General features: G+C 41.5%; 1 protein-coding gene across 1 annotated transcript in view; it reads right to left on the bottom strand.

The window, feature by feature from the left end:
* The window catches only part of agxta (alanine--glyoxylate and serine--pyruvate aminotransferase a), a 33569-nt gene extending 10948 nt beyond the window's left edge, over positions 1–22621 (bottom strand). The window contains exons 1-4 of the mRNA XM_063046132.1: positions 22074–22621; positions 15279–15471; positions 5601–5665; positions 4706–4806 (exon numbers count right to left, since the gene is read on the bottom strand). Coding sequence (XP_062902202.1) covers positions 4706–4806; positions 5601–5665; positions 15279–15471; positions 22074–22382 — 668 coding nt within the window. The 5' untranslated portion in view covers positions 22383–22621. The remainder of the gene's footprint in view (positions 1–4705; positions 4807–5600; positions 5666–15278; positions 15472–22073) is intronic.
* Positions 22622–23407: the final 786 nt, after the last annotated feature.

Here is a 23407-nt window from a genome sequence, read left to right as displayed (position 1 = left end):
GCATTGCTAGTTAGAGAGGAGATTAACGCAATAGAAAGGAAGGACATTAGCCGGGAGGATGTGGAATCAATATAGGTAGAGCTGCATAACACCAAGGGGCAGAAAACGCTGGTGGGAGTTGTGTACAGGCCACCTAACAGTAGTAGTGAGGTTGGGGATGGTATTAAACAGGAAATTAGAAATGCGTGCAATAAAGGAACAGCAGTTATAATGGGTGACTTCAATCTACATATAGATTGGGTGAACCAAATTGGTAAGGGTGCAGAGGAAGAGGATTTCTTGGAATGTATGCGGGATGGTTTTTTGAACCAACATGTCGAGGAACCAACTAGAGAGCAGGCTATTCTAGACTGGGTATTGAGCAATGAGGAAGGGTTAATTAGCAATCTTGTCGTGAGAGGCCCCTTGGGTAAGAGTGACCATAATATGGTGGAATTCTTCATTAGGATGGAGAGTGACAGTTAATTCAGAAACAAAGGTTCTGAACTTAAAGAAGGGTAACTTTGAAGGAATTAGCTAAGATAGACTGGCGAATGACACTTAAAAGGTTGATAGTGGATATGCAATGGCAAGCATTTAAGGATCACATGGATGAACTACAACAATTGTTCATCCCAGTTTGGCAAAAGAATAAATCAGGGAAGGTAGTGCACCCGTGGCTGACAAGGGAAATTAGGGATAGTATCAATTCCAAAGAAGAAGCATACAAATTAGCCAGAAAAAGTGGCTCACCTGAGGACTGGGAGAAATTCAGAGTCCAGCAGAGGAGGATAAAGGGCTTAATTAGGAATGGGAAAAAAGATAATGAGAGAAAACTGGCAGGGAACATAAAAACTAACTGTAAAAGCTTTTATAGATACGTGAAAAGAAAAAGATTCCCCTACAGACAGAAACAGGTGAATTGATTATGGGGAGCAAGGACATGGCAGACCAATTGAATAACTACTTTGGTTCTGTCTTCACTAAGGAGGACATAAATAATCTTCCGGAAATAGTAGGGGATAGAGGGTCCAGTGAGATGGAGGAACTGAGGGAAATACATGTTAGTAGGGAAGTGGTGTTAGGTAAATTGAAGGGATTAAAGGCAGATAAATCCCCAGGGCCAGATGGTCTGCATCCCAGAGTGCTTAAGGAAGTAGCCCAAGAAACAGTGGATGCATTAGTGATAATTTTTCCAAAACTCTTTAGATTCTGGACTAGTTCCTGAGGATTGGAGGGTGGCTAATTTAACCCCGTTTTTTAAAAAAGGAGGGAGAGAGAAACCGGGGAATTATAGACCGGTTACCCTAACATCGGTGGAGGGGAAAATGCTAGAGTCAGTTATCAAAGACGAGATAACAGCACATTTGGAAAGCGGTGAAATCATCGGACAAAGTCAGCATGGATTTATGAAAGGAAAATCATGTCTGACGAATCTCAGAATTTTTTGAGGATGTAACTAGTAGAGTAGATAGGGGAGAACCAGTGGATGTGGTATATTTGGATTTTCAAAAGGCTTTTGACAAGGTCCCACACAGGAGATTAGTGTGCAAACTTAAAGCACATGCTATTGGGGGTAAGGTATTGATGTGGATAGAGAATTGGTTGGCAGACAGGAAGCAAAGCGTGGGAATAAATGGGACCTTTTCAGAATGGCAGGCAGTGACTAGTGGGGTACCGCAAGGCTCAGTGCTGGGACCCCAGCTGTTTACAATATATATTAATGACTTGGATGAGGGAATTAAATGCAGCATCTCCAAGTTTGCGAATGACATGAAGCTGGGCGGCAGTGTTAGCTGTGAGGAGGATGCTAAGAGGATGCAGGGTGACCTGGACAGGTTAGGTGAGTGGGAAAATTCATGGCAGATGCAATTTAATGTGGATAAATGTGAAGTTATCCACTTTGGTGGCAAAAACAGGAGAACAGGTTATTATCTGAATGGTGGCCGATTAGGAAAAGGGGAGGTGCAACGAGACCTGGGTGTCATTATACACCAGTCCTTGAAAGTGGGCGTGCAGATACAGCAGGCGGTGAAAAAGGCGAATGGTATGCTGGGATTCATAGCAAGAGGATTCGAGTACAGGAGCAGGGAGGTACTACTGCAGTTGTAGAAGGCCTTGGTGAGACCACACCTGGAGTATTGTGTGCAGTTTTGGTCCCCTAATCTGAGGAAAGACAACCTTGCCATAGAGGGAGTACAAAGTAGGTTCACCAGATTGATTCCTGGGATGGCAGGAGTTTCATATGATGAAAGACTGGATCAACTAGGCTTATACTCGTTGGAATTTAGAAGATTGAGGGGGGATCTTATTGAAACGTATAAAATCCTAAAGGGATTGGACAGGCCAGATGCAGGAAGATTGTTCCCAATGTTGGGGAAGTCCAGAACGAGGGGTCACAGTTTGAGGATAAAGGGGAAGCCTTTTAGAACCGAGATTAGGAAAAACTTCTTCACACAGAGAGTGGTGAATCTGTGGAATTCTCTGCCACAGGAAACAATTGAGGCCAGTTCATTGGCTATATTTAAGAGGGAGTTAGATATGGCCCTTGTGGCTAAAGGGATAAGGGGGTATAGAGGGAAGGCTGGTACAGGATTCTGAGTTGAATGATCAGCCATGATCATACTGAATGGTGGTGCAGGCTCGAAGGGCTGAATGGCCTACTCCTGCACCTATTTTCTATATTTCTATGTTTCCATCAGACAGAAGATACAAAAGTCTGAACCAGGAACCACCAGGCTCAAGGAGAGCTTCTATCCTGCTGTCATAAGATAGACTCTTGTCCTCAGAATCTAACTGTTCTTGCCCTTGCACCATATTGTCTGCCTGCACTGCAATTTCTCTGTAATTATAATGCTATATTAGTAAGTTTGCTGATGACACAAAAGTTGGCGTGTTATGGATAGTCTGAAGGGTTGTCAGAGGTTACAGTGCAACATTGATAGAATGCAGGACTGGGCTGCGAATTGGCAGATGGACTTCAACCTAGATAAGTGTGAAGTCATTCATCTTGGTAAGTCAAATTTGAAGACAGAATATAGTATTAATGGTAAGATTCTTGGCAGTGTGGAGGATCTGAGAGATCTTGGGGTCCATGTCCATTGGACACTCAAGGCTGCTGCATAGATTGACAGTGTTGTTATGAAGGCATATGGTGTGTTGGTATTCATCAACCATGGGATGGAGTTCAAGAGCCATGAGGTAATGTTACAGCTATATAAGACCTTGGTCAGACCCCACTTGGAATACGGTGTTCAGTTCTGGTCACCTCACTACAGGAAGGATGTGGATACTATAGAGAGAGAGTGCAGAGGAGATTTACAATGATGTTGCCTGGATTAGAGGGTGTCATTTATGAGAATAGGTTGAGTGAATTTGGCCTTTTCTCCTTGGAATGACAGAGGATGAGGGGTGACCTGACAGAGGTGTATAAGATGATGAGAGGCATTGGTCATGTGGGTAGCCAGAGGTTTTATCCCAGGGCTGAAATGGCTAACATAAGGGGCCATAGTTTTAAGGTGCTTGGAAGCAGATATCAAGGGAATGTCAGGGGTAAGTTTTTTACACAGCAAGTGGTGGGTGTGTGGACTGCACTGCCAACAGCGGTGATAGAAGCGGATACAATGGGGTCTTAAAAGAGCCTCTTAGATAGGTACATGGAGCTTAGAAAAATAGAGGACTAAGCACTAGGGGAATTCTAGGCAGTTTCTAGAGTAGGTTACATGGTTGGCACAACATTGTGGGCCAAAGAGCCTGTAATGTGCTACAGGTTTCTATGTTCTGTCTTATATTATGCATTCGGTTATTGTTTTTCCCTTGTACTATCTTAATGTATTGATCTGGTGAAATGTTCTGCATGAATGGCAGGCAAAGCAAAATGTTTCACTCTACCTCAGTACATTCAAGATTCAAGTACATTTATTATCAAAGAATGTATAAATTATACAACCTTGAGATTTGTCTGTTTATAGGCAGCCACAAAGTAAGAAACCCGATAGAGCATAATTCAAAAAATAAATAAAGACCAGCACACAATGTGCTGAGAAAGAGAGGATAAAAACACAAATCACACGAACAATAGAAGCAATCACAGCATTCTGAACCACATTCAGTCCTTAGATCCGAATCTCTGGAGCAGGCCTGAGCTGGCACAAAGGCTTGGTCTCAGTTCATCATATTAGTAGGGCAGATCGCAACAAAGCTTGCAGACATGAAGCATAACAGCCAGGGCAATCTCACAGCCTCAGCGTCATGGAGTGAGGAGTGACCATTGTAGGGCAGTGAGCACAATAAACCAATCTATTGACCTTGCTGATGCTAGTATGTTGATGTTCACCAGATGCATGTATTGAAAATTCCTGTTCATTTCTATAGGTAAATACTTAAAAATTCTAGGCTAAATTCCCATCATCAATTTTCCATTTGAATTTGATGTGCCTCCTATATGGTTGAAATTATTAGATCCAATTACTCCAGATTTTGGATGTTTCATTATCACAAAGAATTATGGTTTAACTTTATACAGAGATTTTGTTGATATAATAGGAATCTTTAAATTAATAATAATATAAAAATGAATCAACAACTACGGGTTGCTATGAGGATAAATTAAATAGCCCTCAGTAGTATTAGGTGACTTTCAATTTTTAAAATCAAAATGAAAAGAAGAAGAAAATGATGAAGGTTAAATAAATCCGCTGTCATTGTGTGATTGACGTGCACTCACTTGTGACAGAGAGGTCCTATCCCATCCAGCTGCTGAACCACGCCTGCGGAGGACTCTCCATGTGTAACGAAAAACAGAACAGGCTTATGCTGTTCCAGAGCCTGCAGAATAAAGCAGATCATTTCTACGCTGCCCACACATGACCAAAATCAATACTGATTAGTATAATCCCAAAGCTAATTTCAAAAGCATTGCTTCTGCCTCCTTTACAGCCTGGTATTGATTAATGTCATTCTATTAACACTGGTTCCATTCAGTTTGGAACAGAGTTCACCACTTGGCCAATAGGATTCTTTGCTTCTCAGGTTAAATCTAATGATTGATTACTTCTCTCAATGTCTTTACCCACTCTGCAAAAGGATTTAATTTATCACTCTCCAACTAATGGGACTAGTATCATTTGTGAAGCTTGGTGTAATGAAGAGGATGTAACTCAGTGCCTTTCCATAACAACAGAACCCTTGCCATAAATTGTGTTACCATTTGGTAGGAGAAATATTGCAAGAGGAATCTGGTTTGAATGCATGTTAAAATAAGGTGCAAACATTTCACTACTTATGGGTTATTGCCCAGGTGTAGATGTACATGAATGTTCACTCAAGTTTCTGTTCCTTTGAGCTGAAAACATCCGTTAAAACAATTAATTCTGGTAGTCAGCCATTATGTTTCTCCATAATCTGACTAAGCACAAGAATATTTACAAGCAGAGTTCTCTATGATTTAGAGGGGGGAAATTTATCAACAGACTAAACAATTGTTTTCTGCTTGATCATTGACAAATTGTTATTTAAATTTCCATTGCTGAAGCCCAAACACAAACAAATCTGGATGCCACAACTGTGCATACACATTTTCATGGCCAGTTTTGCACACTTACAGAAAGAAAGTCACAAACCTGCTCAATTTCTTGCAAGTTGAAACCTTCCCCTGGAGGCTTTACAAATCTCTTGACATCTCCACCTTAAATAAAAGTGAAACGAAAATGTCACAGTTACAAAATAACGCTCCCAGCCTCTATAGAGCATAAAGTACGCAATGATAGAATTTTCAAAGGATGACCTTACCATGGCCAATATTAACTTTTTAACCTTACTCAGTCAAAGGCTCAGTCTATAGTAAAATAACAACAATCTCTACATGTTTTTGTCATTGGCAAAGGTCCTAAGTACCTCACTGTGCACAGTGAAAATAATCTTGACCCTGCTCTGCGAAGAAATATTAAACTTGGTGACCATTGATTTGGCTTGTCTCCAGGGAAAAGCAGAAAGTTGAAAGAAGGATTTTGGAATTTAAGGCTGAGAAAACTACTATTGTTTTTGCAAACCAAAGCCTTCAAACACCCAGAATAATCCTGTAGACTGGGAGAGTACCCTAAGAGTGATATAACAATGAGTTAGAGTCAAGGTCAAGTTTGATTACTTCTGCATAACAATATATAAAGGAGATGACTACTTCCTTGAGGCACCTTGCTAACTTCAGAAATATCAGTATTAATCTTCCTCATTTCAGAGTCTAGACTGGGAGTTCAGGCAGCAGCTCGTTTCCCACTCAGTCCACATTCCTCCCAGGGGTGTGGACTTTGCAGACTGAGCCAGCATTAAATTGCCCTTCCCTAGTTGCTCTTGAGAAGATGGTGATGAGTTGCTTTCTTGAACCACTGTAGTCCTTGTGGTATGGGTATATACACAATGTTGCTAAGAGAGGGAGTTCCAGGAATTTGACCCAGTGACGGCGAAAGGATAGTGTTGTTTTCCCAAGCCAGAAGGCTGTATGGCTTGGAGGACAACTTCCAAGTGGTGATGTTCCCATATTTTGCTGCCCACATCCCTCCAGCTGTTTCATGTTGTGGGTTTGGAAGGTGCTGTCCTAAGAGAATTGGTGAGACTTGCAGAGATGCTCTGAGTAATCTCAAACCACCACAACTATCCTCCTTTGTGCTAAGTATGATTCAATCCACAGTGCCTTGATTTCATTAGGAGTTTGAGGAGGTTTGGTATGTCGCCAAAGACACTCACAAATTTCTACAGATGTACCATGGAGAGCATTCTAACTGGCTGCATCACCATCTGATAAAGAAGTGGGGCTGGGGGTACTGCATAGGATCAAAATAAGCTGCAGAGAGTTGTAAACTTAGCCAGTTCCATGATGGGCACTAGCTTCCATAGTATGCAGGACATCTTCAAGCAGCAATGCCTTAAAATGGCGGTGTCCGTCTTTAAGGACCCCCATCACCCAAGTCATGCCTTATTCTCATTGCCACCACAAGGAAGGAGGTACAGAAACCTGAAGGCACACATTCAATTATTCAGAATCAGCTTCTTCCCCTCTGCCATCCAATTTCTAAATGGACATTGAACCCGTGAACTCTATCTCACTACTTTTTCTTATTTCTATTTTTTTCACTACATATTTAATTTATATCTAGTAATGGCAATATCTAGTAACATGAGGAAAGGAATTGCAGCAGCAGAGATGTGGTTTTTGAGGAGGATGCAAAGAATATCATGGACAAAACGAATATCTAACGAGGATGTCATGAACAGAGCAAACACAAAAAGAGAAATAATGTATGAGATCATGAAAAGGCAACGTAACTTCATTGGACATGTGATTAGGAAAGAAGAGTTAGAATGCACGGTAATTATGGGAAAGATTGAAGGGAAGAGAGCAAGAGGAAGTCAAAGACAAATGATGATGGAGCCAGCAGCCAGAGAACTGGAAATGAATACCAATGAATTGATCCACTTGACCCGAAACAGGAGTGTGTGGGCCATGGCAGTCAAAGCTCAAACTGGGCACGGCACCTGATGATGATGTTGATGATGATGATTTAATTTAACTATTTTATACAGTGTGTATATATATATATATTCACAGCTATTTTCTCAATAACAGTGTATTGCATTGTCCTGCTACTGCAGACAACAGATTTCAAAACATATGCTGGTGATATTAAAGCTGATTCTGATTCTGATTCTGATCCAGTGAAGGGTTACCCCTGATTCCCATTGATTCTGGTTTTACGCTGCCCTGATGTCAAGGGCAGTTACTCTCACTACACCTCCAGAGTTCAGCTCTTTAGTCCATGTTTTGACTAAGGGGCTGTAACAAGGCTAGGAGATGTTGTGGCAGAAACCAAAGTGAGCTTCCGTGACCAGATTGTTGATAGCCAAGTGCTGACTGACATCACCATTGATTATCCTTTTCATCACTTTGCTGATAATCAAGAGCAAACTAATGTTGTGGTAATTTTTGGGATGGATTTGTCCTGCTTTTTGTGGCACTTTTTTTTTACCCATAGCTGGGTATATGAATTCTGGGGTAATGCAACAACCTGGCCCATGGTGCAGAAGGTTCTGAAACTTTCTCTTTTGCACTGATGTACTGCCTCCCCCACCCAGTGAGAATGGTGCTATTTGTGGGGCCTGTGCCTCTGGGGAGCTGTTTAATTGTTCACCAGCGTTCGTGACTGGTCCTGCACAGCTGAGATCTGATCCACTGGTTATGGTATAACTTCACATACTGCTTATGCTGTTCGACATGCTAGTAGTCCTGCCTTGTAGCTTCTCCAGGTTGATTCCTCATTCTGAAGTGTGCCTGGTCTATCAGCAAAAGTAGAGGAGGCTCAACCCAAAAGCAAAGCAACGGAGACAACTTAGCAGTAAATGGTACTTTACCAATAGACTGCAAAATAACAAGCCACAACGGGCCACAAAGCAAGAGAGAACAGAAACTAAACACAAGCAGCAACAAGGTACACTTTAGGCAAGGAGAATTAAGGCCAGGAGCAACTGGTTGAGACTGGCTGGCTTGATATGTGAACAAGGACAGTGGATGAGGACTGGCTGCTGGTGATGAGTCTGGAATGAGCAGCAGGTGAATCCAATTGTCTGGTTGTAGACTGGAAGTTACCTGCATGTGCAGGCCTGACATTATACTGCTCCTGCCATAGCCTCTTGCTCTCTGCATATCACCTGCTCTACCTGCTCTGCTCAAACAAGGGATGTTCTGCCCAATGAAGCAGTGGAAGCTACCTCAGTAAATATATTTAAGATGAAGTTGGATAGATTTTTGCATAGTAGGGGAATTAAGGGTTATGGGGAAAAGGCAGGTAGGTGAAGATGAGTCCATGGCCAGATCAGCCACGATCTTACTGAATGGTGGAGCAGGCTCGATGGGCCAGATGGCCGACTCCTATTCTTATGTCTTTATGACATCAGAGATTGTGGTGAGTAAAATTCGCAGCAACTCATGGATGCCCAGCTCTTATTTGCTGGGTTTGTTTCCCTTCTTTCCCATTTAGTATGATGGTAGTGCCACATGACACAATTGAGTATATTTTCATTGTCCCAGACTCTCACATTACTTCATTCCATCTCCACTTCAATCTCCTCCTATCTGCTGTCTGCTGATTCAGCTTGATGAAGCCCTCAGAATTTTGCCTTTCCTCACTCCAACAATATAGAATGAATTATCTCTTCACATCATGTTTGTCAAACATTAATGCTATTGCTTTTGCAGACATCCTATATTCTTTCTTCCTCCTGACACAAGCTCAGCCACATGCTCTTATCTATCTCTTGCTTCATCTTCCTTTCCCAAATACACAAAGTACAGCAGCTCACAACTGGGCTACTATCCAATAACATGAAAACTACCTCCTCACTGTGAGGTGCACAGAACAGAAAACTGTGAGTCTGAGAAGCAAATGGAGTATAAGGACCACCACGCTGAGTGGCGGCTCCTGAAATATGGGAAGTGATCCACATTGTCCATGGCTTCATTTTGAACAGTGTGGTATACTGGGGGCAGTTTATCAGAAGAGCTTATCTTGCAGATATTGCTTGCAAAGCCCCTTCCTTCAAGGCCTGGCTTTCAATCATGAGCATATGCAAGTGTTTTCTGAACACTGAACACTGAAGCTCAGCTACTACATCTAGATGCAGTAAAAACTCCCAAAGCTTAATTCTGTAGGAGCTCCAGGAAGAAAGAATATTACTTGTTGAACTTTTGAATATTGGTGAATTAGTTCAGTATTTTGCATCATAGTCAAACTGAGAACACAGATACTGCACGGGCAATAAGGGTGAGATGTGATTTCGCGGGCATGGTGGTGCTGGAGGTAGTGCAGTTGTCTCACCACTCCAGCATGCCTGGTTCAATCTGGTGCTTTTGGAGTAGAGAGAGACAAAATGTGCACATTCTTTCTTTGACCACATAGGTCTTCCCTGGGCAATCTCGTTTCCTTCATGGCTCAAGATGTACTGTCTTTTAGGTTAAATGTCTGCTGCAATTTGCCTCCCTGTAGGGAGTTGGTGAGATAATCAGAGAGTGCTATTGGGTATGTGTAAGGTGCAGGGATGAATGCAAATGTGGCAAATCATCTCCTTCTGCATAAGTCAATGTAAGTGGCCATTGTATAAATTCATTTTATCAGAAAGGCCCAAGTCTGATAGTAATATCAGTGAAGATATTTGAACTTTTTAAACACTGTAGACATGAATTATTCACTGGCAGGTATAAACTAAATTAGATTATAAGTGAAGAGACCTCAGGGGACATTGTCAAGCTGATTGAAAGGGCAATAACAAGGCATGTGGAATAATGTGAGCTCATCCAATTGAGGTACACAAAACAAAAAATCAAGGTACTTGTTAAATGGTGAGAGATTGGGTAGGGCTGATAATTGAGGAACCTAGCTATCCATTTTCACAGAACTCCTGGAGAGAGTGTGATTGCGGGAATGAGGAAACCATACTTACATACAGCTTGGAGTATTGTATACTGTTTTGGTCTCCTTACCTAAGAAAGTGAATACTTGCCGTAGTGGAAGTGCAGTGAAAATTCACGAGATTTGTCCCAGGATTGAGAGGTTTCATGTACGAGATCGACTGAATGGACTGGGACCCTTTTGTCAAGAGTTAGAAAAATGAGAAAAGATCTGATCAAAACTTACAGCAAAATTTTTAAAGGTCTTCTCAATCTAGACACAAGGATGATGTTTTCTCTAACGAGGATAAGGAGGTAACAGTTTCAGAATAAGTAGCATGCTATCTAGGACTGAGATGAGAACTTTCTTTACTCAGTGGACTGCGGAAGCTTGATCATTGTGTTCATTCAACAGATCAATAGCATTTAGAATATTAAGAGAATCAAGAGGTGTGTGTATATATATATAAAATATAGGGAGAGAGAGGGAGGGAGGGGGAAGAGAGAGAGAGAGACTGCCTCTCCCTCTCCTCAGTCCTTGATACATAAAGGATTAGTGAAAGGAAAAAGAGAGAATAAAAGTAACTAATATATTCAGGTTAGAAGACTATTACTGATCAGGATCAATTCTGAGTCCTTTACTATTCAAACTTTAGATGAAAGTCTTGGTGTAACGTGTTCATGTCTGCCGTTGGTACAAAACCACTGTGCGGTAGAAAATAAGAGATCTCGAAGGAAGAAAGTAAAACAAAACTTTTCAATGAAGGTAATCTAGATAATTGTATACAGAGAAGCCTTGTTGTGTTTGTTCATGGAACACAAAAAGTAAACATGCAGGAACAGCAAACATTTGAGAATGCAAATGGTATGTTGCAAGGGGCTGGAGTGCAGAAGGTTGTCTTTATACAATTGCACAGGGTTTGAGGAACACCGCACACTAGGGTATATGTGCAGTTTTAATTGTGATACCCAATGAAAGATGTACTTGAACTGAGATCAGAGAAGTGTGAATTTACAAAATGGAACTCTGGGATGAGGAGGTCTGGCATGAGGAGGAGACGTTAATCTCATGGACAGAGTGGTTGTGGCAAAGTTGTTTCCCATGATGGGGGAGTCTAGTACAAGAGGGCATGACTTAAGGATTGAAGGGCGCCCATTCGGAACAGAGATGCGAAGAAATTTTTTTAGCCAGAGGGTGGTGAATCTATGGAATTTGTTGCCGTGGGCGGCAGTGGAGTTCAAGTCAGTGGGTGTATTTAAGACAGAGATTGATCGGTATCTGAGTAGCCAGGGCATCAAAGGTTATGGTGAGAAGGCGGGGGAGTGGGACTAAATGGGAGAATGGATCAGCTCATGATAAAATGGCAGAGCAGACTGGATGGGCCAAATGGCCAACTTCTACTCCTTTGTCTTATGGTCTTAATCAGAATATCCCTATTATCACTGGATTTAGGGCTTTCTGAAAAAGGAGGTGTGAGTGCATTGTGAGGTAAAGATTCTGAACAGTGAAATACAAAGGCACTGTTTCTTCAGGCCAGGAAAATATACAACTGCAGGATGAGGGGTCAGCCATTTAAGACTTGTATGAGGAACATTTATTTGAAACTTTTCATTTTCACATTTCTCTCTGTTTGTTCCCTGAAATCTTTCATTAATCTCTGGCAACCCTGATTGCACTCTATCCCATGGTCCCTACAATATAAAATCTGTTCTTTGCATTTTCCCAGTTCTGATAAAGGGCCTTTAGACCTGAAATATAAACTGTTTCTCTTTCCACAGATGCTATCTTTCTTGCTGATGTTACGTACCCCGTAACTGGGTTGCCAAACCAGCAGAAATGGATCACTCAGTTGGAGTCTGGAGTACTAGAACTAAGAAAGTTTTATTAAAGAAACAAGCAACACAGTAATCGAAAGGATAATAAATGCAACAATTCAACAATGATAACCACACATGTGCACAGAATTAAGATAACAGCATCAATCAAGCTCTATCGTTGTCAAGGGGTAAATGACCAATTTCAAAATGACTCAAAGTTCAGTTCGCAGTAATCGTTGCCATGGCGATGGACAACGTGGGGGAAGAGAGACAGAGAGAACAGGAACAACTCAGCACTCAGCACGGCTTCACTCACAGACCAGCGAGATTGCTCACGAGCAACTTTTGGGCGGGTCCTTGGTGATGTCACCTGAGGTCACCGACTGTGACCCCTCCTCCAGATGCGGTCGATCCTCTGCAGTGAACCCGGCACCCAGGCAAGGGCGGACACACACCGGGTTCCCGCTGATCGTACCTTTCCACCCTGGTCGTTGTCTGGCACTTCTCACCCACTCGTGAGAAGCGTACCGCTTCCAGGGTCTCGTTACCTCGGGTGGCGTGTGTGTCGTCTTAGCGAACCTGTCCCTTTTTATCCCCCTGCTGGGGTATCGCCTGTCCATCACTTCAAACAGTTCAGGGTTCAAAGGGGGGAGCCGCTCCAGACAGCTCTCCCTCCCACATCCCTTCATTACACATCTCCAGACGCTGCTCCATTGTTCCTTATCTCTCCTTCCCCTGAGGGCAGGTGGCAGACCAACTGCTGATGCCACTGATGCTAGCCCAGGCCAGCAAACATCTTAATTTTATGTGTATTCTCGTAACACTGAATACTTGCAGTATTTTCTGCTCATATCTTATTTATATTCCAATGCTTGTAAATGTTTAGAAACCTTTTCCCTCCACCCATGCGATTATTGAAGGAGAACATTTTTCGATTTGCAAACATTATATCATTGGAGGGGAAAATGGATTAGAGGTGTAATGTTATTCAATAGTGCAGAAGCTTGGGGTTATGTGTGGAGTATTTATTATCCTTATTAGATAACAGCCTAGGTATTCTGGAAATATCAGCATTTACCTCTGAAACTGCAGATATTTCTCTGTGTACAACTTTGGGAATTCTAGTTAAACATGAAGGTGAAAAAAATGCTGCTTTTTCCAAGCAGTGATAATTGTGACTAAAAGCCCTGTGCCACGCTAGGTCTAAGCCAGAAAACCCTTCTCCATTTGTTTCATAGTGAGTTCAGCTGAGAAGATCATCGGGGTCTCTCTTCCCACAATTACAGACATTTACACCACACACTGCACCCATAAAGCCAACAGTATTGCGAAGGACCCCACGCACCCCTCATACAAACTCTTCTCCCTCCTGCCATCTGGCAAAAGGTACCGAAGCGTTCGGGCTCTCACGGCCAGACTGCAACAGTTTCTTCCCCCAAGCCGTCAGACTCCTTAATACCCAGAGTCTAGACTGACATCTACATCATTTATTATTATATTGCAATTTGTCCTCTACTGTGCCTGTTTTGTTTATTATTTATTGCACTGCCCTGCACTGTTTTGTGCACTTTATGTAGCCCCGTGTAGGTCTGTAGTCCAGTGTAGTTTTTGTGTTGTCTTATGTAGTCTAGTGTAGCCTTGTGTTGTCTCACTTAGTCTAGTGTAGTTTTGTGTTGTTTCATATAGCACCATGGTCCTGGAGGAATGTTGTTTTGTTTCTACTGTGTACTGTACCAGCAGTTTATCGTCCAAATGACAATAAAAACCGACTTAACTTGACTTGACTGAATTCAAGGGATCAAGGACAGAAGTTGCACGATCATCTACTTAAAATGATTGAGAAAAAGTACTTTTTAGCATTTCTTACATATTTTGATGGTTTGTTTATTTTTGAAAATTTTTTCGAAGGTTCATAGTTTCATTCATTATCAAAGTATGTATGCACTACACAACTCTGAGGTTTGACTTCTCCAGATAGTCATGAAACAAAGAAAACCATGGAAAGTCATTCAAAGAGAAATTTGCCCCCCGCACAAAAAAAGAACGGCAACATGATAATCAAATCCTAAACCCTCCCTCACCCACACAAAACATAACAGAACATCAATCCCCAAACCCCCAGCCCCACAAGAAAAACAACAAGAAAGAATGGGCAACAACACAGAATATAAAAACCATAAGACTGAAAAAGTCCATTGTCTATAGTCCATAAACATCCTCTGACATCATCGAAAGAGAGAGACACCACTTAAATGTAGAGGTCTATACTGTTAGAAATATTGTTTTTGACAGATTCACAGCTCTGAGTAAGCAAAGAGCATGAACTCCACGGTGGTAAGGTAATTGTGTGCTTGTGAAGGAGCAGTGAATTGAGGCCTCTACTGCTGTCTCAGGTGGAGGGAAAAGGTACAGTAGCCCTATTTAGTATAGGATGCACCAAGTCTAATGGCCAATATTCATCATCTTACCAACAACAGAAAGTGGTCCAAAATCTGCTGTGAGAGGCAAGCCAGCTGCTTTCAACAATGACCACTGATCAACATGTGGACTTGCCATAACCTACTTTACCCCAGTGGCAACTTTGAATGGTGAATTTCCGCTATGGTAAAGCAGATTACACAGGTCTGAACGAGTCACCTCCACCCCTTGAAACCAGGTCCTGCATAGCAGTAGCTCAGTGGGATTGTGCAGGAGTGAATGGGGAGGGGGGTAGTAGAAAAGTTCCTCCAAGTAATGACTTTGCCACACTATTTACCTACATATATAACATCACCTAGTATTTGTTCTCTGATCAGGTTTTTCCTTAAAATTCAAAACTTTGATAGTGCATTAGCCTTGTAGCCAGCAGAGACCTGTCATTATCTTTTGTAATCAAACATTACTTAGCTCAAGAAGCTTCAGAAAGAAGGAAAGAATTTATTTATATTATTCATTTTCATTTTCAAATTCAAAATCAAATTCATTTGCTATGGGTGACAGATGATTTTTCCTTATATGGGAGAAATAAAGTTGAATGCACACACAATTTTCTGAATAAAGAACCTACCAATTCTCTCAGCGATGTCTGCTGCTCTTTCACCCCATACGCCATGGATTGCAATCAGCACCACATCTCCTGGCTCCACTACGTTAGATAAGGCTGCTTCCAAAGCTGCATGCCCGGAGCCGCTGATTGCCAGAGTCAGGTTGTTTGTGGTTTGAAAGGCATATTGTATCCCTGCCTTAATCTCATCCATAATCTGTAACAAGAGAGGGAAGGAGGGAAACACCACACAGGGAAGCTTATTACTGTCACCTGTACCCAGATACAGTAAAAATCTCTTGCATACTCTCTGTACAGATCAAATCATTACACAATGCCTTGAGCTAGAATAAAGCAAAACATTAACAATACAGAATAAAGTGTAAAAGCTACCTAAAGAGTGCAATGCAGGTAAACAGAAAAGGGCAAGATCATAGTGAGGTAAATTGTGAGGCCAAGAGTCCATTTTATAGTGCAACAGGTCAGTTCAAGAGTCTGATAACAGCAGGATAGAAACTGTCCTTATACTTCGGTTTCTGTCCCTCCCCTCCCTATTCACTCCTCTACTATTTCATTGAGCAAACTCAGATTTTTATATAACATGGAAATGTTTAAAATTGGACAATTTAAAATCTGACAAATACTCTTGGGAAGAACAGGGCATTCCAAGAATAAGGTCGTAGGACTATACAGGAATTCAACCAGGAGAATGCATTTCCCCCAAACTCAACTTCAGAGTTAGTGGTTTGCAAAGAAACTATTTCAATATTCAGTTTTACATTGGATAGGTGGATGAAGCGAAGATTAAAGGGTTATGACTTGAACTATTGGCATATGCCAAGGGTAAATGCTATTGGACCGTGTTATATTCAATGTATTATTCTTGTCCTGTTTCTCTGTCACATAGCATTACGGACCCAGATGCACCAAAAACAGACTGAATAATTCAATCATATTGATTCACATAAGTTTTCTCTCATCTTGCAATTACAAAATAACTGTTCATTGCTGCCTTCTTTGTATCTACCTTAAATATCTTAATCAGATCCTGTGGCAGTTTTATATAAACTGTCATTGATCTCTGATTTCCTGGTAAACCTTGTCACATTTTGTAACTTCAAAACATTAAACTAACTCAAAGGAAGACAAAAGAGTTTGAAATGTGAATCTAACGTCATCTTTACTTTAAGCTAGGTGCATACATAACACGTGATAGCTTAATGATGCATACAATTCACATATTTATACATATGACCCATAATGAATTATTTAAATGAACAAGAATGCTTAATTAACCAATACATATACAAGATGATTGAAATATTAAATGCACAACAGATGTCTCATATTGCACGTCCCCACAAGTGGAAAGATTCGACAGGGATGGCGAACCTATGGCACACATGCCCAAGGTGACACATGCTAACATTCTGTTGCCACACAACATGCAGTCCTGTTCCTCAATTCTTTAAATCCCATCCATAATAAAAATATACATAATGATTCTTGTTTTCCTGCCAAATGAAGCAGCAAACAATTTTTTTTCACAACATCTCATGTTGGCTTGGTGCCAGCTCGACAATTGCGAAAACACGTAATGTTAAATGACACATATTGAAGTCTTCGCAGACCAGGTATACACATCAGTGTTTGGATAGTAAACAGTTACAGTAATAATACTATTTAGAAGTGATGTTATCCTTCAATTGTCTTTTTAAATGTTTAATACTAATAGTAGGACATGGAATTAAAATGTGTGGCCACTGGGAGATCCATTTTTAATTCCACATCCCATTCACACTCTGATATGTCTATCCACGGCCTCCTCTACAGTAAAGATGAAGCCACACTCAGGCTGGAGGAACAACACCTTATATTCCGTCTGGGTAGCCTCCAACCTGATGGCATGAATATCGACTTCTCTAACTTTCGCTAATGCCTCACCTCCCCCTCGTACCCCATCCGTTATTTATTTCTTTCTCTCTCTCTTTCTCCTTTTTCTCCCTCTGTCCCTCTGACTATACCCCTTGCCCATCCTCTGGGCATCCCCCCTCCCCCTTTCTTTCTCCCTAGGCCTCCTGTCCCATGATCCTCTCATATCCCCTTTGCCAATCACCTGTCCAGATCTTGGCTCCATCCCTCCCCCTCCTGTCTTCTCCTACTATTGCAGATCTCCCCCTCCCCTTCCCACTTTCAAATCTCTTACTAACTCTTCCTTCAGTTAGTCGTGACGAAGGGTCTCGGCCCGAAACATCGACTGTACCTCTTCCTAGATATGCTGCCTGACCTGCTGCGTTCACCAGCAACTTTTATGTGCGTTGCTTGAAATTCCAGCATCTGCAGAGTTCCTGGTGTGAGGCAGGAACATTAACATTTTTAAGTGCTATGTGGATATGTACATGGATGACAAGAGTTCAGAGGGATATGAGCCACATGCTGGGATGTGGAATCAGCTTGAATACACATCCTGGCCAGCATGGACAATTATCAGCTGAAGGGCATTTATCTCATGCTGTATGAATCCATAAGTTATAATATCATACAGCATGATATTATAACTTCAAAAGATCCCCCATCGAGGGGTCCATGTGGTCTGATTCATGAGTTAATTTAGTGAACAATATTTCTGTCAACAAGGCAGGTGACAAGACCAAACAGCAAGATTGTATGAAGAACAAAGAGCCAACAGGCAAACAATGCATCGAATTATTATAAGACCGGATCAATGAACACCAAGAAACGTATCAATACTGGCAACACACAAGATGCTGGAGAAACAGAGCAGGCCGGGCAGCATCTATGGGAAAAAAAAATACTGTCGACATTTTGGGTCGAGACCCTTCAGCAGGAAGGGTGTTAGCCCATAATCTCAACTGTACTTTTCTTCATAGATGTTGCTTGGCCTGCTGAGTTCTTCATGTGTGTTGCTTGGATTTCTGGCATCTGCAGATTTTCTCTTGTTTAATAATACTGGCCCTGGGCCACTTCAGTTCACATTACTGTGTCCAAGTACTGCCTGGGCTATCTCAGGACACATAATTGCATCAATTACTTTGTTTGTACTGAGGTGGCCCAAGCTATGAGGTTTAAAACATGAAAAAGTGTCAAAATCTGGCATTACAAAACAATGAAGTCGCCTGTCAGACACTTGTCTGAAACCTAGTACTATGTATTTTATATGGCTACCTGAGACAAAGTTCTTCTTCAGTGAGCCTTACATCTGTGGTGGGAAAGCTGTTGGAAAAGATTCTTAGAGATAGGATCTATGGGCATTTAGAGAATCATGGTCTGATCAGAGACAGTCAGCATAGCTTTGTGAAGGGTAAATCGTGTCTAACAAGCCTGATAGAGTTCTTTGAGGAGGTGACAAGACATATAGATGAGGGTAGTGCAGTGGATGTGATCTACATGGATTTTAGTAAGGCATTTGACAAGGTTCCACACGGTAGGCTTATTCAGAAAGTCAGAAGGCATGGGATCCAGGGAAGTTTGGCTAGGTTGATTCAGAATTGGCTTGCCTGAAGAAGGCAGAGGGTCATGGTGGAGGGAGTACATTCGGATTGGAGGATTGTGACTAGTGGTGTCCCACAAGGATCTGTTCTGGGACCTCTACTTTTCATGATTTTTATTAATGACCTGGATGTGGGGGTAGAAGGGTGGGTTGGCAAGTTTGCAGACGACACAAAGGTTGGTGGTGTCGTGGATAGTGTAGAGGATTGTCGCAGATTGCAGAGAGACATTGATAGGATGCAGAAGTGGGCTGAAATGTAGCAGATGGAGTTCAACCCAGAGAAGTGTGAGGTGGTACACTTTGGAAGGACAAACTCTAAGGCAGAGTACAAAGTAAATGGCAGGATACTTGGTAGCGTGGAGGAGCAGAGGGATCTGGGGGTACATGTCCACAGATCCCTGAAAGTTGCCGCACAGGTAGATAGAGTAGTTAAGAAAGCTTCTGGGGTGTTAGCTTTCATAAGTCAAGGGATAGAGTTTAAGAGTCGCGATGTAATGATGCAGCTCTATAAAACTCTGGTTAGGCCACATTTGGAGTACTGGGTCCAGTTCTGGTTGCCTCACTATAGGAAGGATGTGGAAGCATTGGAAAGGGTACAGAGGAGATTTACCAGGATGCTGCCTGGTTCAGAGAGTATGCATTATGATCAGAGATTAAGGGAGCTGGGGCTTTACTCTTTGGAGAGAAGGAGGATGAGAGGGGACATGATAGAGGTGTATAAGATAATAAGAGGAATAGATAGAGCGGATAGCCAGTGCCTCTTCCCCAGGGCACCACTGCGCAATACAAGAGGACATGGCTTTAAGGTAAGGGGTGGGAAGTTCAAGGGGGATATTAGAGGAAGGTTTTTTACTCAGAGAGTGGTTCGTGCGTGGAATGCACTGCCTGAGTCAGTGGTGGAGGCAGATACACTCGTGAAGTTTAAGAGACTACTAGACAGGTATATGGAGGAATTTAAGGTGGGGGGTTATATGGGAGGCAGGGTTTGAGGGTCGGCACAACATTGTGGGCCGAACGGCCTGTAACGTGCTGTACTATTCTATGTTCTATGTTCTTCTTTTTTGTTTTATGGCAGTTGACAACCAGTTTTTCAGTGCATTACCGCCACCTGCTAGACTTGTGGTGTTCCAACCAAATATGACCTGGAGTTCTCTACTTTAGACAATCTAGTTCAGCTTGCAGTTCTCTATTAGCATCACTCTGTAGTTGCAGTTCCTCGTGAGTGCTTAATGTGCTCATTAGATAATGCTGCAAACTGCTATTCTTCCTTAATTTTGTCACGTTTTCATGTAGTTGCATTACCTCACTTAAATTGATTTCATCTACATTACTTGTAAGACTAAAATCTACTTGTTAAAGAATAGTAATTATCACACATTATACTTTTAAAATTGCTGTTTTTCCAATTCTATCTGCTTTTTCAGGTTTTCCTTTTCTTGGATTGTAGCCTGCAGTTGTTTACTGAGATCTCGGCGTTCTTCTTCATTTGCTTCCATGTTTTCATATTATAATCTGAACATAGATAATTCATTTTGCAACAAATTCCTTTTCCTTTTGTATCCTTGTAATAATTTCCTCCATTTTCCAATCTCTTTTCCAACTCACAGTTGTTCTTGTCGGGTACTTCTATTTGTTATTGGAGTTCTGCACATTTACCCTGGGTTTCAACCATAAAGTCTGAGGATTTTCCTTAAGTTCTGATACATATTTCTTAAACTCTTGACCATTTGCGATAAATACACTGCCATTAAGATTCCATCTCCCTTGCCTGTGAACTGTTGGTTCCTCCATTCAGCATTTCTTTGACTTCTTCCCACCTAATCCCTTTAATACCAAGATACTTTTCTGTAGACTTGACTGTAATTCTAATTTTTTCAGTTCTTTTGCTTGTTTGCTACCATAAAAATTCCACCAGCATCTGCCATAAAAAGTACAAAATCCTTTCTACTCATTAATAGTGTATCCTTATTTTTCATATTACAGCCCTCACAATTCACAAGTGTATTATTCCCTGTATCTGTTTGCTTGATAGCCTGTTTTCCAACAACTTCTTTCACTGCCTCTGCATAACTGATTCCTTGAGTTACTTTTACATATTGTATCTCAGCGGCCTTCTTGCTATAAATGCACCCTCGACAAGCTGCACTGTGTTCCTCGCCACAATTGCAGCATTTCAGCCTAGCTCCTGCTTCACATTTCCAATATTCATGTTCTGCAGCACATCTCCCACATCTTTGTTTTCCTCTGCAGACCTCCGCAATGTGCCCGAATTTCTGACACTTATAGCATTTTAAAGGCAGTGGTGTATATATATATATATATATTCTAACCGCATAACATATATACCCTAAGTGAACGTTAGTCGGCAATCCCTCTTCATCAAAGTTAATCATTACCAATAAACTATCACTCTTTTCCCCGTTTCTTGTAACTTTCAAACATTTGGCCTCAATAATTTTTGCTCCTTTTATGTTCTGTTTAATCTCATCCATAGTAACTTTTGTTGGTATCCCGGAAATAACTCCTCTAGTCCACTTTCTATTGTTGGGTATTGAGCATTGTACATTTTGCCGTCTATTTTACTTAATCTTGCCTGCTGAGCACTATCCTGACAAATCACTAATAGCGATCCATTTTGTAAAATCTTTGCTCTTTTAACCTCGCCTATAATTTTGTTGAGCATCTTCGTCAAACGAATCAGGTTCCACTCACCAAAAGACGCCCCGTCCTCACTTAGTTTTATAATTGCTTGAATCTCATCTTCTTTCCATTGTTTTGCTGTCCTGTTTTGGTCATCGACTGACTCCTCAGAGTTTGATATCCCGTACCTCTGTTTTCTTTTCTTCCTCTTTCCATTCCATTCCTCTTTCCCGCCAACCTCCATCTCTAGTTCACTTCCACTCTCGCCAAAAACTTCCTTCAACAGCTTGGCTCTTTCCTTGATGTTCTCCCTCTCTTTGCCATTTTCCAGTGAGCTCCACACTTAACTCCCGCTCTCTGTTCTCGCAAGACTCCGTCACCACTGTTCACAATCAACCAGCCCCGTCGAGACAAAGTTCTATTCATTAGAGTGTTGATAAAACATTTCTAAATCATTCACAGACCCTGATGATTTTGTTGTTCACTACAGAAATTTCTATTGCTCTTAATGGTAATATTGCAAACTTCTTTCTCTTTTGTTTCCCACAGATTACTGTGTATTTAAAAATGTTTACAAAAATTTGCATTGTATAGCAATTTATCACAGTTTCAAGCAAACACTTATTTTCAGAAGGCGTACAAAACAAACAGAAATTTTTAAAAATTACCTGAAAAATCTCAGTGTGCATGTGTCCAATGACCTGCATGCCCCCTGCCTCCTGGACCCGAGCAGGGATATTGGATGGTCCTGGTCCCAGCAGGAGTTTTTTGGGAACAACCAGAGGTTTAAAGAGGGTTGATGGTGGAGGCACTGTAAGTTCAGCATAGGCTGACATGCTGAGGCTGAACAACCTGTACTGGGAGCCCAGTTGTGTAAGGGGACTAGAGCTTCGCTCAGCCTGAGCCAGGAGACCACAGGTTGTCAACCGATTCACAACGGCACTCCGCAGTACAGCCCCAGTCATTGCTGAAAACATCACACAGGAGCACACTCAGCAATCACCCCTACAACTGAGCCTTTGATTATTTTTCTGCTGTTTTGCAAATGCGAATAAAGGTATGTGACCTCACAAGCAGTGACCTGTTCACCTTAACCCTCCAATTTACGTAGAAGCTTTTTAAATACTTTCCAATCTACTCTGTCTCCCAGGTCCTGCAAGCTTGAAGAGAAATCTAAAAAGGAAATGAAACTGATCTGATTACACAGAAAAGGATCAACTAGACCCCTTGTCAATAAATAACTCGAACTAAAAGAAAACATTCTGATTAATGGTTACTTATTCAAGCAAATACATTGTTAATTAATAAATTAGCCCAGCCTCTGAGAGAGATGCTATCTATTATCCCATTCTGAAGATTATGGTTGCAAAATCAGAAATGGTTGATTTGCCAAAACGTGTACTTTTATAGAGGTTTGAAGGTAACTCATGCGTCTTTCTGTGAGCGAAATGACCAGTTGTTTATTTGTCTCACGCCGATCATCTACAGGTATATAGAGGCGGTGTCCCAAAGACTGTTGCTGACTGGCTGTGGAGCACATGGGATGAGTCAGGTAAATGGACTGGAGCCAGGCTGGTTTAGCAGGGACATTCTCCCAGTTAAAAAAAAAATTTGTCTTTGTATAATTTGACATGTTTTTGGGAAATTTCCATAATTATCTATAATCATACTGAAATTCCACAGGTACAAACTGCAGACATGAATAAGGGTCTCCACTGTTCTTTAAGAGGATCCTTCTTGTCTCTCATTGAAAGTTACAGCAAAAGTATTACCTCCAAATGTTTGAACCATACTCTCTTTTTTAAATCTGCACATGGTCAGCTTCTACATTAATGCTAACACTGCTCCACTCCACTACCTCCTCAGCCTGTTTTCCTATTCCTCAAAGGGTCTATGAGTCATTACTTAAAGTTTGATGTGTGCAATAAAGGAGACAAAGTGGGAAAAAAAACACATACCCAGACGTGAAATGAAAAATGAGAACTGTAGTATGTGAATGTAA

This window comes from Mobula hypostoma, chromosome 4 (assembly GCF_963921235.1).
Source record: "Mobula hypostoma chromosome 4, sMobHyp1.1, whole genome shotgun sequence".
Taxonomy (NCBI): domain Eukaryota; kingdom Metazoa; phylum Chordata; class Chondrichthyes; order Myliobatiformes; family Myliobatidae; genus Mobula; species Mobula hypostoma.
Note: the sequence above shows the minus strand (reverse complement) of the source record. Positions and strands in the feature narration are given on the sequence as shown.